General features: G+C 38.4%; 1 protein-coding gene across 1 annotated transcript; it reads right to left on the bottom strand.

The window, feature by feature from the left end:
- Positions 1–8,614: 8,614 nt before the first annotated feature.
- Positions 8,615–24,329, bottom strand: ZNF507 (zinc finger protein 507). The gene is made up of 5 exons (XM_074158081.1): positions 22,203–24,329; positions 20,918–21,023; positions 14,926–15,040; positions 9,113–9,247; positions 8,615–8,978 (listed from the first exon to the last, which is right to left on the bottom strand). Exons 1-5 carry the CDS (start codon positions 24,327–24,329, stop codon positions 8,615–8,617), a joined length of 2,847 nt encoding a protein of 948 aa, XP_074014182.1.
- Positions 24,330–25,157: the final 828 nt, after the last annotated feature.

Here is a 25,157-nt window from a genome sequence, read left to right as displayed (position 1 = left end):
CTTGGCTTTCAAGACATCCAGAAATACGGGGCCCTAAGACGTAAAAACGATGCCAGAGAAGAGCCACTAGTCCTTCCCCTGGCAATTCGCAGGCGCTCTCTGCTCTGTGAGCATGGTCCGTACATCAAACTGCTTCCACCTGCCATTCGACGTTTGAAGAAATCCATGGTGTCCCATCCTGAATGCAAAAATCTGCTACCATTCCCAGAGCGCGAACGCTGGTATTTGTTACCACACAAATGGTGTAACTGACCAGTAACGGTAACGCTCTGAGGAACACACCTCAACTGCACAACTATGTTGTTTTAAAGCTTTTGCAGAGGATTTGCTTCACCTCTTTCCTTCATGTCTGGGAAAACGCATGGAAGGAGCTACATGAGCACGTATCCAAGTTGTTTATAAACAGCTGTTTTGTAGCAAACCTAATAATTAGTTAATTCAGGCAAGATGGTCATCATAACCACGCTCCCTCCTTGCCCTACCGGTCTCGGCCAGCTTTCCTCGATGCCTTATGCCGGAGGGAAGGGTTTTGCCCAGGCACACGCGGGGAAAGCCTCGGCAGGGCGCCGGGAGGAACGTCCCGCCTCCGTCCCCACAGCTGCCTGAGGTGAGGCGAGGCCTGGGGCACCGGGGCGGGGCAGGCCGTGTAGCTGCGGGCCGGGGCCGGAGGGCGCGATAGGGAACCGGGAGCGAGGCCGTCGTTGGCGGCGAAAGGGCGGCCGAGAGCGAGCGCGGACGGGGAAAGGGGAAGTGGCCCCGGGGGCTGGGGAAGTGCGGGAAGGAGAGGCAGGAGGGCCGGGCCTGGGGCCGCGGCTCCCCCGGCGGCCGGGGCGGGCCCGGCGGGGCGCGGGCAGCTCCACACAGCGCCGCCCTTCCGCGGCCTCCACGGCCCGGCCCGGCGCGGCCTGCTCGGCGGCGGCTCCGCCGCCCGCCCGTCTCCTCCCCTTCCCCTCCGCGTCCCCCCTGGGTGGGTCGGTACCTGCCGGAGCTCCGAGGGCCGCGGGTCGCTGCGGCGGGGCGGTGGCTTCTCCTATGTGCTGCACGGAACCGCCCGGGGCGGGGGGGGGCGCGGCGCTTTTTGTTCGCCCCTGTCAGGCGGAGCGGAGGGGCTGCGGCAGCCGGGGGCTCGGCGGTGGGCAGGGGAGCGGCGGTGGGCAGGCAGGCATCCGCCGGCGGAGGGGGGAGGCCCGGTCGGGGAGGAGCTGCGGTCTGTGGGGAGTGGGCGGGCGGCGGCTGGGGCGGCACCTTCCTCCGCGAGGCTCGGCGGGCGCTTTCGGTTTCCACGGTTGATTTCGGGCTCTGCGGTAAAAGAAAGTACGTTGAGGTGAAGGTTGTCCGGGGAAGCTGAGGCGGGGACGATCGTCCCACCCCGAAAGGGTTTTAATAAGTTTAAATGTGCCTGCCCGAGGCGGGGAGCAGCCGGTGCCACGGTTCGTGCTGGACTTAAACGGGCGTGGAAGATTCTTTTCTAAAACAGTGGCATAGAATTTATTTTTAGTGGTGCTTCCCCCCAAATATATGTATTTCCAGGTGTATGTGAAGAGATTGTTGAATTTAATTTAAAACCCTAAACAGTAGAGCTGTATTTTGTATTAAGTTCATTGTCAGCTCCGTTGTATTTGTTGATCAACTGCAGCAGAAACATGCAAGAGGGAGAAAGACCTGTATCTCTGTAGCAGAAAGAGAACGGGAACACCAGATTTTTTTTTTCTACCTAACGAGTTCAACCTACTCTTACAATAATTCGTTATTGTAATTTTTATTTGCAGTGTCTTTAAAGACAGTTACTGTTGGGAAAAAAAATTCCCCATAGAGCCTTTACGAGCATCATGAGTCCCAGACCCTATCACAGAAAGCAGATTTCCCAATAATCCATACAAATTCAGTGGAACAGGTAGGGATAGAGTTCACTTCTTCAGGACAATATTCAGTTATTTTTCCATTGCCATTTTACAGTCTAGTAATACTTATGAGTTTTTAATTTTATTTTTCATTCCACAACCTTGGTTCATTGGCAAAGTTGGTATTTTGAGCAAAAGGGGGCATGAAATACATAGAAAGCATGCCCAGAGATGCCAAACAAAGTGTGTAACTTGTAATCATCCTGGTAATTCAGAGCTTTGAAGCCATTGACATCAGAAATGAATGACGTTAGAAATTTTTCAGTATTTTTTTGGCACACTTAGAATGTTTTGTAAGTATTTTCTAGAAAAAACAATGTTTTTCTCTTACTCGATCTTCTGTCTGGAAGTGCTCAGAGCAGGTGAATCTGATGCTGTTCTGCCTAAAATGCTAGGGATGACACCTGAGATATGTTAATAGCTGGAAAGTTTCACACTACAGCATTCTTCACTGCTTCTTTTTGCCAGGGACTAGAGCAATAGTAGTGTAAAAACCAAAAATTCTGTATTGTGAGGGAGCTACACCTGAGAGATTATTCAACGTATTCGCACTTAAAAAATGCATTAGTTCAGCAACATGTCATTTGATAATGAGATGTAATGTTCTGAGTGTACCGAAAAACCACAGAACCTCTAGATTGATACAATTTTCAGAGATTAGTATTATAAAATGTAAATTAAAATACATCAAACTGTAACAAGCAATCAGTAATACTCTATTATTATAATACTATGGCTTTATACTTGCCAAAGCAGCCAAAGGGTATTATTTGTCAATATTCTTGTTGCTCATTGTGTTCCAACTCCATCGTATGGTAGCAAAGTCTTAGTACCAAGTTACCCATAATCCAAACAAATGTTAGTCAAACATCTATAAACCATAGTGTACAGGAAATGCTTGAATGAAACTTTTAAATGTCTTTATACTATTTACATTTGTGTTTTCTCTTGTATTGTCACATCCTGTAGAAAGAGCTACTGTGAACTAGAAACCAATAAATGTTGATTCTAAACCTGCAATCGTTTTAGTTGCTGTTCAGCAGCCGTGTGATGTGCTGCATGTCAGATTTCTAGCTTATCTCTTTTTTTTCAACTTTTGAAACTTGTCAGGTGCCTGAAGTTTTGCTTTTGGGCAAAAGCATCTTAGTTTTATGTTTTAATTTAGCTTTAGCTAATATTAAATACTTAGTTTTAGCTAATATTAACTCAGTATTAATAGTGTTTCACTTTCTGAGTGACTGTGACAGCTCTTTTCCAAATACGCTGAGAAGGGACTGCAAATAAAGAAGAGTAACATGGTGCATTCGCTCTCCTGCAAGAATTCTAACCGTAAATACTTGGCAAAGGTATAGGAGAGAGCTGTTCAAACCTCACTGGTGTGTGGTGGCAGGGCTCTAACCTAATTCCTCCTAATTCCCAGGAGTGTTAGTCGTCAAACACTCGGTCAGCGTGGCTCTATCCCGACAAGCTGCGTGTCCAGTCCCATTTTTGCAGCAGCTGCACTGTTCAGTTCCAGGCAGGGTGTCCCTTCTGCAGGCGGCAGCAGCCCCGCTCCAGCACGAGCCAGGAGGGAAGGTGGCTGATAAGACACTTGCTTCACGGCAGATAAGGTGTCCTGGCATACCGGCTGGATCAAGCATAACCAGGTTATTTATGGGGGGGAAGGAACTTCTGACGAGGCTCTTTCCTTTATAAGGCTGAGTCAGCCAGGTATTTTAGCCCAGTGAATAGGATAATACCTGGATGCCACATCCTACTACAAAGACTCTTTTTCCCAAGTTTTGCATTAGAGAAAGCTTCTGCATCAGTGTGCTTCTGGAAGGCACTACTGAGGAGAAGGATCTGGGAGCCCTGGTGGGTAGCAAACTTTCCATGAGCCAGCAATGTGCCCTTGTTGCCAAGAGGGCCAATGGGATCCTGGGCTGTGTAGGGAAGAGTGTGGCCAGTAGGTCGAGGGAGGTCATTCTCCCCCTCTACTCTGCACCGGTGAGGCTGCAACTGGAACACTGCGTCCAGTTCTGGGCTCCCCAGTGCAAGAGAGACAGGGAACTACTGGAGAGTCCAATGTAGGGCAGCTAAGATGAGTAAGGGATTGGAGCATCTCCCTTATGAGGAAAGGCTGAGGGAGCTGGGGCTCCTTAGCCTGGAGAAGAGAAGGCTGAGGGGAGACCTTATCTATGTTTACAAGTACCTAAAGGGTGGGTTGAAGAATGATGGAGCCGGACTCTTTTCAGTGGTTTCCAGTGATAGGACAAGGGGCAACGGGCACAAGCTGGAACACAGGAAGTTCCATTTAAATATGAGGCGAAACTTCTTTATGGTGAGGGTGGCAGAGCCCTGGAACAGGCTGCCCAGGGGGGTTGTGGAGTCCCCTTCTCTGGAGATTTTCAAGACCCACCTTGATGCAGTCCTGAGTAATGTGCTATAGGAAATCCTGCTTTAGCAGGGGAGTTGGACCAGATGATCTCTAGAAGTCCCTTCCAACTCTGAAAATCCCGTGATTCCATGAAAATGTGAAAAAGCTGCACCACCCAGCATTCTGTGGCATTGAATCTAAACCCATATGTAGTGCCAGCTTCTTTTACTTCAATGTATTTGACCCAAGGCTATAATAATAACATGAAAGAAGATAGCCTGTTTATGTAAATATAAACCATGATAATACCAGTAGTAGGTACTCTAGCAGTGCTTTTTATTTTCTCTCCTTGGCAGCAGCAACTGAGTTAGACTTGGTTTTGTTGGTTTTTTGGTGTTTTTTATTTTATTTTTTTTTTTAAGGACGGGAAGAAAAGCTCCATCAAGGCCAAGAAACATGCTGTATATTTAAAATTAGGTTGCAAGATATGTTTTAGCTTATGTGATTGATCAGCAAGAGTCAATCACTTACCTGAAAAAAGCTGCGTAAGGCTTTCACTCCATTTAAATTAGGGAAAAAATTGCCACTGTCTTCATTATGAATTTTGAAAGTGCTGTTCTGTCCTTCAGCATTGTTCCATCATAACTGCATGCAGGCTTAACAGTCTCATATTTTATCACTACAGTTATTTTATAAAACTTGTATTAACAGTATTAAAACTGTAATAACTTGACACAAGAGTGAGAAATGGCAGTAAAATATTTCAAATACTTTTTGATTTAAACAGATTCCCATCTGTCTAAATGCTGGTTCAGTGTTGGAATTTTCCATATTCATATTTCATACAGGTCAAATAAAAGTGACTAAAGTGTTTAACAAAAAAAGTTTATTACCAAAATACAATATTAAAGTCAATACGTGACAAACTCCTGTAAAGCAAAATAAATTATTCTAACATTGTACAGTATTTCAGAAGGTAGTTAAAGTACTACTACAGACTTTGCTTCATAGTTCCAAACAGTCATCTATCAGGAACACAATCCTAGAGAGAGCTTAAGGCATGCAGCTTAATGTGCTGGATAATTTTATAAAATGAAAGTCATCCTATTTCATAAGATACAGTATCAGAATTAACTGCAGTCTTTACATGTCAGTTTTCTAAATTTTTTTATACTTTGGCTATAAAAGCAGTGCCATAGTGTTACAATACCTTTTCTTAAAAAAATACATGTACCCATGTCCATGAATATCAAATGCAAATGTAAATTTCTATTAAATATATCTTAACAAATGTTACTTTGAGCACCAACTGTACATTTTTTTAAAATGATTAAATAAGTGCTTCTGAAAGAGGAAAATAAAATAACTCTGACTGAATCCCACTCTATTTTTCCAGGCCAAGCATAAATCGGAAAGATGAAATATGCACCTATTTAACAGTAGAGTCTAGTATGAACAAAGTTTCTCTTTAATAGAAGTATAGGCATTTAAAACAAAGCTGCAAGTTACTGTTCATATCACAGAATAAAATGTAATTTAAACAAAACAGCAAGTGAATAGCTGATCATCTGATAGTGCTGTAACAGAAGATCTGAAAATATTTTAAAAGCTTAAAGAAAGGGGAAGACTGCAGTGTTTGGTGACTTTGAAATGTGCTTAAAACCTCTTGTATAACATGCAACCAAGCCAACCATACACTTTCTAAAGCAGATAACCTGAGGAATAATTTGCTTTCAGAAAAACTAAGTCTGGAATTACTTCACATGCAGAACTTTTGAACAAAGTCCATGGGAATTGTGAGTGGGTAACTAATGGCAAGCAGCATGAAGACAGTTAAAAAAAAAAAATCTCTCTGCATATCGGAAAGAATTCTTTGTCAGCATTTGTTAGGACTAGTAATGGGTTTCAGAGACAACTAATTTTCTACTATTTTATAGAAATACATGGCCAAAAAGAAAAAAGCAACAGGATGGCAAAGAACAACTGTGAATAGGTGCATCCTGCTTATAATCCCATTATAATGAGTCCTGGTGCATTGTACTTAATGCTGCAAGTGTGGCTTGCACGTACACCAAAATTGTTAATTTTGATTCAAGGTTACTTGCTTTTTAAGTCTTGGTTCACTGCCATCTCCTTCTTAGCTTATGAATGCAAGCTTTTCACCTTTTTATCTTTCGCTAGCTGAGCAACTTTAAAATAATTATCCCTTTACACAAAAATAACGATGTGGAAAAATATTGTTTCTGTGAATACAGGCTGGTATTTAGCGTTACTGTGGATCTTGTTGTACCTTTTAATTTTTTTCAACAAATGGGATCTCAGAAAAGTTGAGAGATATTCTAGACAATGTACTATTTTCACACAAATTCTACATTGAAGGTAAAATACTGGTGTCAATAAGACAGTATGAATATCCCATTAAAAGTTTCTCTATTTGAATTTGAAATCATGTAAATAAATCATGTTTTTCAAATGTAAAATCCATCTGTAGGAATATGAAAAATAACTTTTTTACTGAAAATAATGTATACTTCACATATGTATTTAAAATATTTCAAATATCTGACACAAAAATGCTTTGACATATTCTGACCAATTTTTAAAATAAAATACGTACTTTCTGCTATCTAATTTATAAACAAAGCAACAGATATTTAACCCAAAAGAACAAGTCAAATTGAGGAAATCGCTTGAATACAAAAATCATCAAATGTACATGGAATCTTAGTGCCTTTACCCTGCCCTTCAGATTTTGTGCTGCTTCGTGAAGTTCTAACAAGACTTGTTTTCTTTTCCTGTTTGCCACTTCTAGTCAGCAATAGCGCAATAGACTGTACACTACATATGCCACCTTCTTAGATTTACAGTTGTAACTTATTTTGGCTAGCAGAAGTGTATACAGTAACCATAAAATACTGTTTTTCTAAGAACAAGTAATTTTTTAAGTAATGAGCTACTAAAAATTGAGTAACTGCATCCCCACGTCATCCTTCTGTGCATCTGCCATTCATTACAAGCAGAAATACGTGCCGGAACTAGAAAGTTTAAATCTGGCTGCTAAAGGGCTTCTTCGGAAGTGCTAGTACTTCACCTGATTGAAGAATGTATTTCAAACAGTTTAAGTAGCCAAATTTATAAATAACCTCAACAAAGTTGCCAGATAATTAGCCAGTATAATACTATTCCAAACTGCTGTAACTGATTAAAAAAAAAAAGCTTGCTTTTGCTTAAAATATTGTTTGCTTTTTTTAAAAAAATTATTTCCTACAGGGAGATTACTTTATCTTTCAGTGAATTATTTCTACGCTTACAGCTCGGCCAGACAAATGGGAAATTTAGACAGCCAATGGGATTTCAAAGAACTCCAAAGCATGTAGGCGTTTCTCAAAATCCCACTTTGTGCTCACCTACGTCTTTAGGAACCTACACAGGTTTAATCAACATCTCTTTGTGGCAATTACTGTTAATATCTTGTTCTCATTAAAAAACATTGCTCATACATACTGCAAAGTAATCACCACAAATTAAAAGTGACATATGATCAGCTTTTTTCTTTTTTAAATAGTTCTGCTGAATGTGTCAAGAAAACCATCAAGAAACAGCAGGTCATTATTATAAAGGATCTTTTATACACTGTAAGTTCAAAAGATAGCAGTTTTTTAGTTAGGATCCAATCAAATAGTTATTAACAAAATGCTTCTAGGCTCCTCAGCTCCCGCTGCTCTAAACTGATAGAAAGGATAGCAGTCTTTGTTGAAGGATGACTTTGAGATTGTAAGGTCTTAAAAATAGATGGGGAAAAATGAAACACCTACGTGTGCGTGCAAGCACACGCATGCCCTCACCCACCTCCCCTCGCCCTGCCTTCCAGAACTCTGGCAGTGGGGTTTACGAGATCATATTATAAAATTTTTATCTTGTCTGTTGCCAGTTTCAAAAAAGAGGGTAAGAAAGTTCTTTGCTGAAATATTGGAAAAACAACAAGGAGGGAGGAAGAAAAAAGCTTTTGAATTGATACAAAGCTTTTATACCTTTGGGTTTTAATATAATGTACTAATGCATTATTACTGACTAGTACCTGACAAAAGAAAAAAGCCCCAACAATCCTACATTCTTGGCACCATATAGAGAAATAACAGGTTAAAATGGATCATTCTATTCCCCACTCCTTATATTTATCTCCTAAATGATTCATTAGTCCCTGGTTAAAATATTATACTCCTACTGAAACAAGGACTCAGGATGGAAAATCAAGTTTTGCTTGCAATTCTTCTCTTTAGCAAGTGTCTCAGGCAAAAATTAGCAAAGAAATAAAATATTCACTCTAGGAAACCCTTCCTTTAACTTTCTGCTTCACCTAGTTTGTGCTCTGAGTTGTGCTGTGGTCCTTGTTTAGAATGATGTTTATGATTTCACCCTCATGTTCTTTCATATGATCGAGCAGGTTTTCCTTGTTGGTAGACTCAAAACCACAAATGCAGCAGCAGAAGAGAAGAACACAGTATTCTGTGCCAAGATGGGGCAGAGTGGAGTTCTTTTCTAAACTGCATGAGGTATTCATCAAGTTAGGTTTTTCGTTTTCATCAGAACCTGAAATTTCCGTCGTAGTCTGGTTAATAGACTCTGTAAAAGACACCAAGTTGTCTGCGTTTCCTAGTATAGATACTGTACTTTCATCTGTGCCTTCTAGTAAGGGTTTGTCAGGAAGCTGTCCTTGAAACCTGAAATAATAATAAAAACCAAAACAAATATCAAAACATACAATTGTTGCTTTTTGACAGGAATTTAATTTTGGATCAGAGTTGGGTCCTTTGAGAATTGTAGATGATGGGGCTTGAAAGTAAATCAGACATACCTGCTGCTTTGCGAAATTGCATCATTAATAGCCTTGTTCACTTGCTCATAGTTATAATTTTGGTCACTTGCATGTTTCCACATGTGAGACTTCAGGGATGGAGGATGGCTACATACATATCCACAGAGAGAACATCTAGGACAAAAAAAAGTGGACAAGGAAAAATAGAAACATTTAGAAGTTAAATTTTATTAGTTTAGTAATGCATTAGTTCTTTCAAAAGGATGAGTAAACAGAGAGAAACATGTCAGTCTTCTTTTTGGGTCCGCCTTTTCAGTTTCATAATGAGGTCAAGTTAGTTTGCAAAGTTTCATCCTGAAATTTAAGACTATTTTTAGGGTGTGAGAATTTTAAAATTTGCCTTTTCTGACTTCTTAAACAACTGAATTAAAATCCTTACCTGTTTGGCTTGTTAAAACTGTTTGAATACTGCAAAAATGCAGTAGTTCTGATGACTGCAGAAACATGGAGTATGTCAGTGAGGTATCGGGCAGGCAGATAGCGAGCTCTCTTTGCCGTTGCTCTGAACCAAGCAGGAGCTGTGTAATTAGCACTGATAATTGTAACTGAACTAATAGTGTCTTTCCTGGTGTAGCATGTATTAGTTTATTTAAAGATCACAGAATTGTTGAAGTTGGAAGGGACCACTTGAAATCACCTCATCCAATCCACCTGCTCAAGCAGGACCAGCTACAGCAGGTTGCCAAGGTCAGTGTCCAGTCAAGATTTTTAATATATTTACAGATCGAGATTCAGACAGGTGACGACTTTGTCCATAGTTTTCCATCAGCTAGGGTACCACAAAACTAAATTTTGTATTTCCCTGTACAAGATTGTCTCATACAGTAAAGAACAAAACCTTGAAGAATAAATCCTATTTACGTAGAGATGTAGTGTGTATTTACAGACACAAATAACCCAAGTCTGATCAAATCCAATAGGACTATTTTTCATGCATGAACATACAACAAAGAGGAGGTTTTTTAACAAGTGTTTTCTAAGATGATAAATTAGTCATCTCTAATGATGATGATAAATTACTCATCAAGGAGATGAGTGATACTGCACGACATCACCCCAGAGTGGAACACCACCACTCACGGTAAAGAAGACAAAGCTCCTTGTCTTTTGCACGAGGAAGCTACTTGCTACCTGCTACTTTGGAAGTCTTCAGTTTCTCAAATCACATGGAAAAGACCAGGATCAATCGCGGGTGACCTTGTTCTAATAAATTATAGCTAGGAATGCATCTCATTATCTCGTTCCTCAATTAGATTAAGATGTTTTCTGCTCAAGCAATGTGATCCTGATGTGTTACACTACGACAAGTCTGTTAAAATTACTACTATACTAGTAAGTTTTTGTAAATTTTTAAGAGCTTTTCAGAAATATAACCTGGAAACGCAAGAAGGGCTACACAAAACCGTGTTATACACTATAATTCAGGAAGGTTTTACCACTTCTCTTAATGACAGTAGGATATAGTCCTTAAATGCCTTGCAAATAATCGCATACAGGAAACTTTCTGCTCAGCAGAAGATGTGGAGTACAGCAAAAATCTCCCAAGTTTGGTGACGGCATGGTACATTACCTTGCTTATGTAGCAAGATAATTCTGTCCTGCTGGGGAACAAGAGGCATGTCCTTCTATCTCACTTTTCTCCATTACTTGATTTGGAATGTACTATCCTATTTTTCCTCTTGTCCTTCTAATTTGAAGCCTTATAAAGAAAATGGATGCTTTCAAATATAGGCAAGTTCACTCTCAGGTTGAGAATCTTAATATTTCCAATAAGGCTTTTGTAAAATAATGGCATCATTAAAATCAAGATAAAAGGCAGAGCCTATAGTTTTGTTGTTTTGCTTTTTTTTTTTTTTGCAAAACACGAAGATCAAAAAATAATCTTAATTCCATTCTATATGCAACATATCCCACTAGTCAATATATATATGATTTTTCTGCGCCACTAACACAGCTTGGTCAGTGAGTTGGTAACACAGCAATTAAAGCAACAGTTCAGTGTTTGTTTTTATCCCCTTTTAATTACAATCTCATTTTCTGAAGCACATTAATTTACTCAGGTGATTTACTAATCAGATTTACTTTGAGAACAGTATCATGAGCCAAATGCTGCTGACTGCTTTAGCATACAGTTCAAATCAAAGACACAGCAACTCAACAGCTTTTTAGCCTGATGCACTACACTTTATGATCATATAGTTAATGTATAGTTACAGTATATGCAAGACATTCCCAGAGAAGCAAAATTATTTAACCATTGAGTTTAGGAGAAGAACCCTTTCAATTCTATAGCATGATTTGCCCAATGGTTGACCTACGTTGAATTATTTAACTTTACCGTTCAAGTGTATCCTAAATTGATCTACTGAGGAAACAATTATCTTGCAGCTTTTGATAGTGTATTTCCTTGGGGACGCAGGGACCAAAGTGCGAGATTTTCAGTAATCTTTGGTATTCCTAAGAGCACTTAGCAATACTGTATGAAGTATGAGAGCAAAGCAAATAGAACTTAACTGCTACTAGGAACGTTTTGGGAAAAAAACGTAGTGGGAGGACTTTGAAGTTGTAGAAACAGATTTTCTTGAGAAGAAAGCCTTATATGAATGTACTTTATTTGGATTCTTCCTATTGTCTTTTAAATTTTCCACTAAGAAATGTTCAGAATATTCCTGATTTTCTTTCCTTTCCCAGCTTTTATTTTTTGTTGCAAATTAGTAGCAAACAATTGCACATATTTGTGTCAACTTTCTCATATAGAGATATATATATATAAAAAAACCAAACACATCTATGGACAGACTATAAAGGACACACCTCACTTAAACAAAATGACTATTCATGCTAATTCTTAACTAGAGCAATGTGATGCAAACCTGGATTCTAAGTAACATGTATATACAAAGGCTATGCCTAGACTAGGATATTAAACAAAGCTAGAGAACATTCCTGGGTAGTGGAATTTAACAATCCATAATGTTAAATGTTAGAAGTGCCCCTGGCACGGTTCTGGCACATGCATGCTCCCAAACAATTCCAGGCATGCTTTGGTAATTAACACGGTCCAGAAACTACTTGCAATAGGCAGTTTATATGCAACCACCTCATTCTGGAAAGAAAAAGCTCAATACTGTACCAGAGGGAGGTCACAGACATGTTTAATTAGCATAAACATCACCTGGGAATGCTACATCAAATCTCTTTCTGTCTCTCAAAAAACGTCACTGGAACAAAGAATAAATCTAGGAGGGAAAAGAATAGAATCTGAACTCTGCTTTGTATCTTAACATAACAAAATCACTACTATCACAGCTTTTTGCCAGATTAGAACTGTTACATACTTGTACTGTTCCATTAGCTGCACTGCCTGATGCTCCTGGGGGTGGCGCCTCATATGGCATTTCAAGCTATTCATATTTGTGGTGGCGAAGTCACATACTCGACATCTAAAGAGACAACAAGAAGTAAACTAATCTGACAGTTAACTGCTAACGCTATTCCAGAAATAAAAATCTATGAGAAAGCAAAGGTATCTGGAAAGACTACAGTTAGAGACTAACAATATTTACTGATGTCCAAGTGATCACAGTAATTTTCAATTTTTGGACTGTGAGAATCTTTTGCAACCCAAAAATGCCTCCACCTTTGAGCAGGAATCACTAGGCATATGGACTGTGTTCCTTTCTGATGTCTACCTTGTGCACACCTCTACTGAAGTTGGTAAGCATTGTGAACACTAAGGGAGATGTGGACGCACTCGGATGGATGCAGCCCTGTGCGAGTTGCTCGGCTACGTTACGCAAAGGCAGAATAGGACGGCAAGAGCTACAGGGAACACAGTCTACTTAGAAGTGAGTCTTCTTCCTCAAGAATATGTGTTCTACTTAATACAACAGCCATGTTTCTCATGACATTTTAAAAGCCAAACTATCTATTTAGTAGTAAAACATCTAAGTTTCAGAGCATTATACCTGAAACAGAAGTCTGGGACAAGATCAACGCATCTAGAGTCAAGTGCCCTAAAACAAGTGTGTCATGTCATGCTGTCTGAATTTTTATTTTTTTTTTTTTTTTACTTCTGTCACAATATCTTTGTATAAAAACAATACATAAACCAGCCTGCACGTAGGTTTAAATCCCTGGATTTATTACACAAAATATTGTGCTGTTCATAAATATCAATACACTACCACACAAGCTGCCTGTGTATAACATACTGAAACAGAAGCCACCAAGCTCAGCTGAACCCCTGCATGTTTGTTAGGACTTTAGTTGTTTATGTTTTTGAAATGGTAAAATGTCCAGTATTTACTTAGTCTATAGTGTGAAACAGTTTGAGACTGCAGGATACCTGACTTGAGATTACTCACTTTATTTTTGAAAGGACTTAATTGTGTAGTATTAAAATCTCGAAGGTATGAAATCTACAAAGCTCATCGTTAGAGGCTATACAGTTTAATTTCCAGCAATTTTTGTCAAGCAAATAATAAAATACATTTTCAGCTATAAAAGTGGCAGCAATATAGCAGGTTGCCATCTGATACTATGAAAGGCTCGAAGAATACATATTTCAGAAGGAGAAATACCATAAATACTGGGTATTTGTGGTTTTTGGATTGTGGCTTAAGTGTCCTACCAGATCTACAGATTTGTCTAAGGGGTTTATGAAAAAATAACATGAAAAACAAGCCAGATCAGAAGGCTTAAATTTAGTATGCAGCAGTCTGTATCACCACTGGAAAATCTTCAAGGGTTCCTAAATGAAAACAGGCTGGGTAACACCAATTCAGAAAACTACCATGTACAAGACACTCTGCAGTATCTGCTGTTCTAACCCCACTAAGTAATAAATAACAGCAATAGAGAAGATTCTGAGGGGAAAAAAAAAAATCTATTTGTATTCCACATTTTCTCTCCGAGCAAACATTTTGCAAATTTTTGCTACTGTTAGGGGATATCGTTATAATGCACAAATCAAAAGACAACAAGTCTTCTGGGTTCGTTTATCCAAAAGAGAAAGTCCCTAGCTGAGCTCAGCATTTCAAGGTGTTCAGTTTCCAGAATTTGTATTAAAAAGATAGAACTATATTAGCTCAAAAATTCTATTAACTCAGATCTATTTTTTAGCCACTAGAGAGGGACAGAGATCCACACTGAATGAACATAGATTGAATTTGCAGGAATTTATGCAGCAACCAATAGAAAAATCATGATTTATTTTTCTGCTGGGGACCTGAGCTATAGTATTACATGTGATTTTAGATATAAAAGTTTCTATATAAATCCATATAACATTCTTGTAGAAAAGTTATAAAATCTGATCTTACGTGAGTGTGTTAATATTGTTTGAAACCTGTGAAAAAGATGAGGGGACTGGTGATAAGACAATGGGCAGAATTTTGCCACACTGTAGAAGTCAATGTGCAAAGCAGCGATGTATCAATGGAGAACACTTTGCAATAAAGCAAATCCAGAATGAACTCAAGTGTGTGAGGAGTTAGAGAAATATATTACTATTGGCCAAAGTTCAATATTACAAGATAATACTGAATGCTTCAAACTGAAAACAAGCAGTGACTGCTATAGTGAAAGACGCATCCTGGAAAAGTTAGCAAATCTTAATTACACAGTTTGAGTCAAACAGCAAGTGTGGCTCCTTCAAGCTTGCAGTAAAATTATGCAATTGAAATTCTTTAACGGTATCTTCAAAATTGCATGAGCAGTTAAGTAACCTTTTCAGTTAAAACAAGTAAACCAAGCACATGGCATTGGCCAGTAATAATTGAGACACTTACCTGTATGGCTTATCTGAGTTATGAATTCGTCTGTGATTTCGTACGCCAACGTAAGTTGTGCTTGTGTAGTCACATACATCACATCTATACAGTTTCTGAACTGAAGACTTATTTCCTATATGAAACAAAATCCATTATTTTAGAGAGTTGCATTCAGCATTGTAAGAAGTTCACAGATGAGAACTTCAGCACAATTGAATTATGAAACATGAATTAATATTTTAAAGTAATACTTTTAAATATCTATAAATATTTAATACATTAAAAGTATCTGGAGCAAATTGGCAATGGACATAGAGATAGTAAAGGTATAGTTTATTTACCATGCTGTTCTGCATTCACCCTACCATTTGCTGAAATTATTAAAATTTTAGGAAAACACATTCTTTCTCTCTATGCAGACACTTCTGATCTTCCTGCAGTTGGGTCAAAATCCTGTATTACAGCAGAGGTGATAAAATGAGGGAACTGCTGAACCCAGCAGTTTCACTGCTTTGCAGAATGAATCAAATCAAAGGAAAAGACAGGCATTGAGAAAGGACAAGTTTCCAACTGGGACATAGAAAAGAAAAGCAAAAGGCCCCCCATCTAAATCCTCTTTATCATCCACATACACTCACACTTTCAGAAGGATCCAAGATGATAAAAAGATAGATACTGACCAGATGTGTTGAGAAATAATTTGGAACTTCTCCAAATTACTAAAAAGCAATTGTAACAAAAATCATTTTTTCTTTCCAGAATGAAAGAGACTCTTGAAAAATTAATGGTTGCAGAGACAAAGGCTAATGACTAATTTAACACAGGAAAACGTGTGTCTGCAAGTGCACAGTTTGAAATATTTTTGAGATGTAGGTGTGTAGACTTAAACAGCCCTATTCCTGTTCTCTCACTGAATAATTGAACTGATTTGGGTCAAAATATTAACATTTGGGAAGAGGGATGGTATTTTTTATGCAGGTCATTTTCCCATTCCAGCCTATCGTGCAGCCTTCGTGCACTCCCCAAATGAGGGAACAGCAGGAACATGAAGGAACACCAAGGTTGGAGTTGTTTAAATCAGCACTACTGACAAAAGGCACATCAAACTAAAATCAAAGAGTTTTCTTTCTGCATCTAACCTCTTAACCCCTCCACTAGCCTAAGTAATTCTACTTTTTTTTTTTTCGCCAAGTGAAAGTAAGGTGCTCAAGTTCATTTTATCTTTACACCAAATTCTTATTAGCTGGCTGAACAGTCAAGCCATTATTCTGTTACGTACATGGGCTTTGAAGAGACTCTGATAGAGATCCTTGGAGAATTTCTCCATTACTAAAGTACATCACCAAACCAAAATAAATATACAATTCAATAAATAATCTGTGGGAGACAAAGGAAAGCTCAAATCTTGCAAGAACAGACTTCAGAAACTCTTCGTGTTCATATGAATCGTCTAGGTTGGAAGGGACCTCTAAGATCATCATGAGGCACATCTCCAGCACAAACAAATCATTAGTTTGTGTCGTGAAGGGTTTTACTACTGGTAGAATACACCAGAAGATCCTAGGTGGAACAGAAAAGGCTGTATTAGCTGGATGTTTTTTAGCAGATACTGCCTTAAGAACTCTGATAATATCAGCAGGTGATCTACTTCCCAGGCCTCCCAGCTCCTCCCCAAACCAAAAATAACTCCCCTCCCTGAAAAATCTAAGTTCTGATTTCCCAAAGGGGATCCCTCTACTCTGAATCCTGGAGAATTCTGTCAAAGGCTGGCCAAGGTCAAGAGCAGTGAAGGTCTGTGTCACACTGAGAGGAGGGTCTGTCTGCCACTGCTCGACTTCCAGGTTGAAAAGGGAGACAAGCTGGAAATTTGAAATAAGTGACTGCCCAAAAAGACAGAAAGCAGACTTCTTTAAACATGTCTCTGCTTAGGTCCAAATATGATGAACTTCTTTCCAGTTTGCAGTAATAAAAACCGACTGAAACCCCCTCCTTTGTCAACTCCTGAATTCCAATTCTTTTTAGCTAAAGAAGTGAGGAAAGAGACCAGCAGATTGAACTCGGGAGGAACTGCAGAGTTTATCTTGAAAACAGAAGTTCTGTCTCCTGAGTCCAAAATACTGAATGGATTTTATCAAGATAATTTTGTTCTGGAGTTTCCTCTTGATGATGCTGGACCCAGCATCATCAGACTGAATAACCCAGACTGAATCTTTTCATTATCAAAGCAATAATTAAGAATCATTGGGGTAAAACTCTTTCAAGGAGACACTGCAGAATAGAACAGTAGAATGAGTCACCCAAAATGGAAGTTCAACATTTCACTTTGATTTTTTTTTTTTTTTACACAGGTGGGCACTGAATTATATAAAAAAAAAAAGTTTTAGATATATTATTGTGAGGGAATACAGCTAACTTAAACAGTAAGTGAAAATTACCACTAATTAAACTTCCACTCCAAAATCCAGCACTTAAGGCTCAAGATGCAAAGTAATTAAGTAGGGGTGATAACCCCTGAGGGTTATTCTGAAGAATATATTGTATGTCACACAAAATAAAATAGCAATCTGAATACAAAGACAGTCTGAAATAAAATTTGAATAATTCGGTGTGTACCAAGATAACAGAAAAATTATTTTATACTTTTTACTTTAAAACATGAAGTGCTGTCTTCTAGCGTTCTTATAAAAAAATATGGAAGTAATGGAGAACATGCACTCTCTGCAATTCAACCTTAAAGCAAAATATATCAGAATTTTTCCTACTATGTGCTCATATAGCTTTTAAAAATTTATTCATTAGTTTTTTTCCTTTAATGCAAATTACCAAAACAATCTTAATCATATACTTTGAGACTTTGGAATTTATAGTTCTACAGCTGTTCTTTTATAAATGCACACTTAGGGAGAAGACCTCAAATACAAAGACACGCAACTGGGCTGCAGATCTCTGGGAGAGCAGGGGTTGCGTGAAGGTTGAGCTACTGCATGCTCTACTTGAATGGATTTTCCATCTTAAATTCTGCAGCTTTAGAAAAACTGCTTCCAAATGTATTTTCTGTTACGAATTTGGTATTTTATTGGGCAGGCAGCTTAAAACAAACAGTATCTAATGAGATTTTTAAAGCGTTATGCAAACATATTTTCTATTGCATAAGTGGCTAACCAGCCAGTAGCACACACTTAGGAGCAATTATTTATACCAATCACTACTTTATATTTATTCCTTCAACAAAATGCACATAAATTATAATACATCATACAATCTCTGGCTGTAGCAAAACAGCAGTTGTGTCCCCCACCCCCCACTGGCTTATTTCTTGTGGGTTTGGGGCCTTTTTTGCTTTCCGGATGGAGGATATCAGGTCTCTTAAAAGCGAACATGGAAATGACAGATCTTTGTTCTAGCAGCAGTAACAGGTGCTCCTGTAATGCTGCTTATTACCCTATTCCTTCATTATTAGACATTTACAATCCGATCATATCCAGTGTCATAATGTTCCCTTTTAATTTATTGTACAACCATGATGAATAAAGAGACTTTTAGGACTAAGTATTTCATAAACAAGAAATGAAACTGTTCCAGCTCAGGCATCTTTCACATAAACAGATGCTATGCCATAAACTTCTTTGTTTTGTGTTGCTTTATAGGGATGACATCTGTTTGACAAGAGATTGCTGTACTGCAGTGGTGTTACAATTTGATTATAAATTGGTGCTGAAATAATTTAAGCATTCCAGAGTACGAGTTAATAAAAGTTTGAAAGGAGAACTGTTTTCATTCAAGCCACATTACTAAATTTTATGTGGGGTAAACAATCAATTAAAGTGCATGGCTGTTAACACTTTTATAAGATAATAATGAGTGAAAAATATTTTTTAAAAAATCTCTAAAGTAATTAAATTGAAAGCAGGCAGCTTCCTCCAACAGGGGCTCCTCTGTGATGGAAGTTAAGTTACAAGATCAGGATATAAACTCTAAAACCACCGTATTAAAATGTACTATTTTCAAAAGCAAGCAGATAGGCATCTTGATTTTCCGTCTCCTTAACAGGACTTTAGCTCAAAAGGCACAGTATTCGCCAAAATCTGACATGTTTCAGGCATTACAAGGTAGTTATTCCTTTATTGTGCCCTCTTTAGAAATCTTGTTTTAAAAGAAACAAAACATTGTCAGAAGTAACAGTCCAAGCTGTGCTCACAGATACTTGGAACCAGCTAAACTAACAATATTTTATTTCCTATCACTCCCATTAAAACATTTATGCTATTTCTTCTGAAAGAAGAAAAAAATAAACCTACTTAAGAGGAATCATTCCCACTACCAGCAGACCCTCTCTAGCCTTTCTTCTGTCTCCCCCTGACTTCAGATGGCTCTCTCGAGCTTAGGTCTTAAGAGACGTAGTGAGCACCACAGAGCAGTTCCCTGAATTGAAATGCTTTCTGCACTGATGAGAGTACAAAGGAGTCTGGAAGGGTCATTTTACCTAAGGGTGATGAAGTAATTAACTTTCACGTTTCTAACTTATACACTGAAAGCCAGGAAAAGAGGCAGCATGAGTTAACGGAAGTCAAGAGTTGAGGATTTCATTTTATTCTGACGTGTACCACGTCAAATCATTAATGGTTCAAGCTGTCCACCCTGGCTCGTGCTGGTTAGAACCTTTTTTTCACAAGTATCACAGAATCACAGAATCACCTAGGTTGGAAGGGACCCTTTAAGATCATCTAGTCCAACCAATGAAAAACAACAACAACAACAACACCCCCACACACACACACAACACACCACACACAACCCACACACACACCACCACACCACCCAACACTAATCCATATCCCCGAGCACCATGTCAACTCCTCTCTTGAATACCTCCAGGGATGGTGCCTCAACCATCTCCCTGGGCAGCCCATTCCAATGAATGTAGTTGCATCAATGTCAATGATTACTTTCACACTCACTGATCAGTTGTAGTGGTGAGAGTAGAACACAGAAATTTTAACTGCAGTCTAAGTAATAATATAGTGTAGATTTTGCTATTTAAACAAACAGGAGACCATAGTTAGGACAGAAAAGAGCTATGTGCACATAATGGAAATACTTCAGCCAACAGTTTTTCAGAGGTGATATAATTACCAATATTTTTTCACAATGCTCCAAAGTTGCAAAATACTAATGATTTCAGTGTTGCCTTCAGCATAAAAATGCTGTAAATATTTTCAGGAACTTTTAACTCACCAGAGAAGAGCATGCGTTCAAGTTGCAATAATAAATATTGGGCCTCCCAGATACCCAAAGACCACATTTTCTCCTAAACTTCAAAATTTGGCTATTTTTCATCTCTATTTCACTACCTTAACAAATCAAGGGGTTGGGTTTTGTTGTTGTTTTTAAAATAAACACTATTAAATTATAAGGAGATACACAGTTAAACAAACATTTAGAAAATGCATACCTACTGTTACCCCAGCAACTATTACAGATACAGGCTGCATTTTTAGAATGCCTTATGTTTGCCTCTCTAGGGATAAAACAAATGACTCATTTTGGACGCTACCATCACTAAACAGAATTTTCTAAACACAGAATGGACAGTATTGTATGTATATGCTGACAGCAAACTACATTAGCACAGTGAGTTTGAAAGAGGCTTTATTTTGTTTACTGTAGGTGATTCAGAAAATCCTGTAGCTGCTGAAGGAAGGAAAAAAAGATTTTTTTTCTTAAAAATTCACAGTAATACTCCATACCAATTATTTTTTATAAGAATAAACACAAGGTCCAATTACAGGGGCTAAAAATGTCTCACCTACCAATAAATGCCAGTAAGACATCTCAAAACTGATTGTGGTAAGTTTTTCACACTGAAAAGAACGTACAGTTAAGGTTATGAACAGGCATGAAAACATTTCAGCCTGAATGAGACCTTAAGACCTATTTTATACAAATATAGCAAACAGAAGTAACGTTATGAGTGACTTTTTGTAATTTCAAGTGTAAATATAAACAGTACCTTCTCTTTCATCTACTTCATTGGAAACTATTAGTTTGTTAGATGTAGCTGTTGAAAAGATATCTGGAAGACTGTGGTGTTCTCTTTCATGATTTCGCAGTTGGCTCTGAAAAAAAAATTTTCCACGTTTAAATATACATTATAAACATACACTGGACACTTAAAATATTGCAATAATTTGTGACATTGTTACTCAAGTTTTAATGACAACTGTTATAAAATGTATGTTAACATATATACAGATTATGCCTCAGATAATTATATTAGAAACAAAACAAAGTAAATAACATTAATTACTAACATAAAGGATTGATGAGAGTGAGAAGATTATATGATTTCTGTTTATTTAGAAAATAAATTTCCTTCTTCCCCCATTCCCATAGACAAGTGGCAAACAGTTCTGTCTCCAGAATTATTATACTCCAAAAGCAGTATTAGATTAGAGGTTAGAGGGTGGTTTCTGTGAAAACTGACTCAATTTTCATATTTTCATATATTTTCATATGCCTAGTGACTTAAGAATATGTTATACCTATTTCTACTTGCTTGGGGAGGAAAGAGGAGAGAGAAGCCTTTTGCTACCCTACCCGTACATTTTCTCGTAATAGGACTAAACAACAGTAAATATGGGAAAATTTGCACTACCATTGGCTGCAAGCGTTTCAGTTGTACGGGTAGATACGGATGCTATCCATTCTATATTCCCGAGTACTGAACTGAGTACATAGGAACACACTCACCAGCACTAATGCTTAAAACAATGATTATAAAAATGGTAGAAGTACGTTATTCTGGTGGGTAATCTTTCAGATCTAAGTTCTACAGAACATCCAGCCCAACACAACAACAGTGGAAAAAAGAAAAGAGTTTCTGCTTTGGAGTGTCTCATGTTACCCCCAAATGCCACGATTACTTTTGCACACACAACTAGCGGGCATGTTTGAGCATTCTTCTAAAGTTTCAATTATTAAGTTCTCTGACGCTTCCATTCTCCCTGTAGTTGCTACATGTGGGCAGAAAAACAACATGATATTAATGTGTCCCTAAGATGGTTCTCAGGAAAATAACTTATGTGAGGAAGCAAGTTAATTTCAGGGAAAGCGAAATAATTTTAGCTGAATTGTATATTTGGAAAGAGGGCTGCTGGCAATAATCCCCAGTTGTAATGACAATGAAGCCAGGGTGTCAGACGGAATTCAGTCAGAAAGAGGGATCACCTGTTAGCACAAAAAGCAGCAAAATAGGTTATTTGGCTATTATAAACAGGTACAGGAAAGGACTTTACCTTATAATGAAAGGATTCTTCACATTGCTTGCACTGATACATTCTTGTTTTGCAGTGGTTGATCATGTGGCTCTCTAAATCCTTACTATCATCAGCGATGTGTTCACAGATAGGACACTGGTATGGCTGCCTCTGACGGTGGACTCTCAGGTGTTGTTTTATGTACCCCTTATTACCGCTGCTGTAATGGCAGAGGCGACAGCGGTAGGGTCGCTCTACGTTAGGTATATATTCTACTAGGTTACTTCCAGGAATATTTGCATCATTTGCATTTTGGCATTGTGCGTTGTCTTGTAATTCTTTCAAAATGTCATCATCAGAAGCGTTCTGATCTGTCCTCTCCTTCAGTTTTTCAATGACAGTGAGCAGTGACATACTGATGCCCATTTTAATTGGTGCTTCTGATAACTCCGGCCTTTCCTTCTGTATCTCGACTATTGCACATTCACTTTGGTTTAAGCCACTAAACTCCTCCGAAGAATTCTTAAGTGAGGACACCACTTTAGAATGAGCCACGCATGGGCCACCAGCTTCCCCCTGCCCTGCACCTGAATCTGCAGCGTCTTCCTCCGTCAGAGCCCTGAAGCCAGACCTTGTTAGTTCCGCAGCTCTGATAGGCATTGTAACGAGAGCTTCTGCAGCTAACGAGTGCAGTCGTAAAGACTCCGAATTTGTCCTTCTTCTTACAGGAGGTGCGTTTTCATCAGTTGTTACGTTTTTATTAGAGCTTAATTCATTGTCTTTCTTCTCAGCATTATTCCATCCTATTATTACTTCTTGGATTTCATCTGAACGATAAACTTCATCACGTTCTTCACAGGTAACACGAGACTCCTCCGAAATTAATTTTTTTTCTGTTTCAATGTCAGTGTTCATCAAGAAAGGCTTTTGTAAGACACTTTCTTCAGCACCTGGCAAAAGCTCTACTATTACATTAACGTGACCCTTTTTATTTGGACTACAATTAATGATTTTCTGTGCTGATGAAAGTAGGCTATCAGCTATCATATTATCCTGTTCTGTATCTGATACAGTCTCCTCGAAAGCCTCTGTAGTAGGAGAATGCACTACAGACTGACTTAACATCTCTTCCTCTTTTACATTTGTTCCTACTGGCGATTTGCCTGGCAGTTGCTCAGAATTGCAAATCTGAAGCTGAAGAGAAGGCTCACTATGGATATCGAGTTCATTGTTTTCCAAAGAAAGAACAACTGTATCCACGCTGTGAGGTGTGCGAGTCACAACCATCTCTGACAAGTTGGTAGTTTCATTTTCTTCCTCAAAGATAGGATAGGAGCAATCAACCTCACCCGCGTGCTTCCAAGCGTGCGTTTTCAACATTCTTTGCTGACCGCAGGTGTACCGACAAATTAAACACCGGTACATGCCATACTGCTCGTAAGTATACCATTTTCTCCTGCCCATTTCAGGCGTACGAGTAGACTGAGTTATATCTTTACATTCCAGATTTCCTGGCTGATCAGTCCCTGATTTGACACTTCCTTCCACTGGCCCTTGCAAAAATGAGCTAGCGACGTTTACACATTGCTGTGCTTTTGTCTGGATGCTATTTTTACCGTCACTCTCATGGTAATTTTGGAAGTGGGATTCAAGTTCTTCTTGGCTTTTAGAAGCAAAATGACATTCTGAGCACATTAATATCACTTCGTTTTTCTGCCCATGTTGTTTTATATGTTCTTGTAGTGTTAAGAGAGAAGGTGATAGAAACTTACATAGACTACACTGGTAGCATGTCACCTTTTTTTTGCTTTGTGGAAGACATTCAGTCACAAAATAATCTGCTTGTAACTCTTCAGTCTTTTTAGTAGCAATAACAGATAGCTCAATTGCTTTAGCCGGGATTTCACAAAGATCATCTGTGTCAAAGGACTGGGCAGAAGCATTAGGATGGGAACGTTTTTTCCCTATTAAAAGGCATCTTTGTGACTTCTCACTCTCAACTATTTTGCTCAGTTTCTGGATAACATGGATTAGTGGATCAGTTTTACATTTCCTCTGATCTTCACTGTTCTGCAGTGTTGGGCCAATGAGTGTTTCAGAAATCAACACAGCTTCCTGTTCCCCAATATTTGGCATCAATACTGCAACGCTGCTTCCTTCTTCCATAATACCTAGGAAAAAAGGTTTTATAAAATATTAAAATGTATACATGCACAATACTAAAATTACAACCCACTACTCCCTCTACTACATGTGGAAGCCTAATACCACTAACTTTATAAAATAAACTTTCAGAATGGCTATATAAATAGCCAAAGATTTTGAGGACATTTAGTGGATGGTGTAGATGCTATTCAATACAGCTGGACAGAATAATTCCAAGGGAGCCTGTAACTGTCTGCCCACAGGCGGGGCAAGATAAATATCTTTCAAGTGTAGGCTGATTAGCACTGTTACAGCTATTGTCTTTTTCTTTACAAGGGCTATGGATTTGAATGCTAGACACTTAAATATACCAATCAATAGTAACTGGCATATTTACATTTAAAACCCATGATATGATATGAAAATGTATTCCTACCATAATTATTCTGAAACACTGATGTCTCCTACAGCAAATGATAATCTGCAAGAACATAATTTACAAAAACAAGGTTTATTTTTTTCCTTGAAATGTTAGGAAGGGAAAGTAATTCTGGTATTTACTTGTATTAGTCATTTCGCTGTGACTATATTAAAGACCATTCAAATGTCAAATCACACTTATTATAAATGTAATTTTCTAGAAAAAATACTAATTGTAGCTTTTTCTACAACTCCTTATTTGGAAGGAAAATCAATTGGTACTAAAGTTATAAAGAGTAATTTTTTTCTGTTTTGAGGGAAAGCTAAAGGCAATAGCTGTTTCCACTTACACTTCCTTTAAACACATGTAACCATAAACCACAGGCAATAATGTGGTACTGTTGGAGGTTAAATTAGAAGTCAATATGT

Source organism: Numenius arquata, chromosome 13 (genome assembly GCF_964106895.1).
Source record: "Numenius arquata chromosome 13, bNumArq3.hap1.1, whole genome shotgun sequence".
Lineage (NCBI taxonomy): Eukaryota > Metazoa > Chordata > Aves > Charadriiformes > Scolopacidae > Numenius > Numenius arquata.
This window is presented reverse-complemented; position numbering and strand designations above follow the sequence as displayed.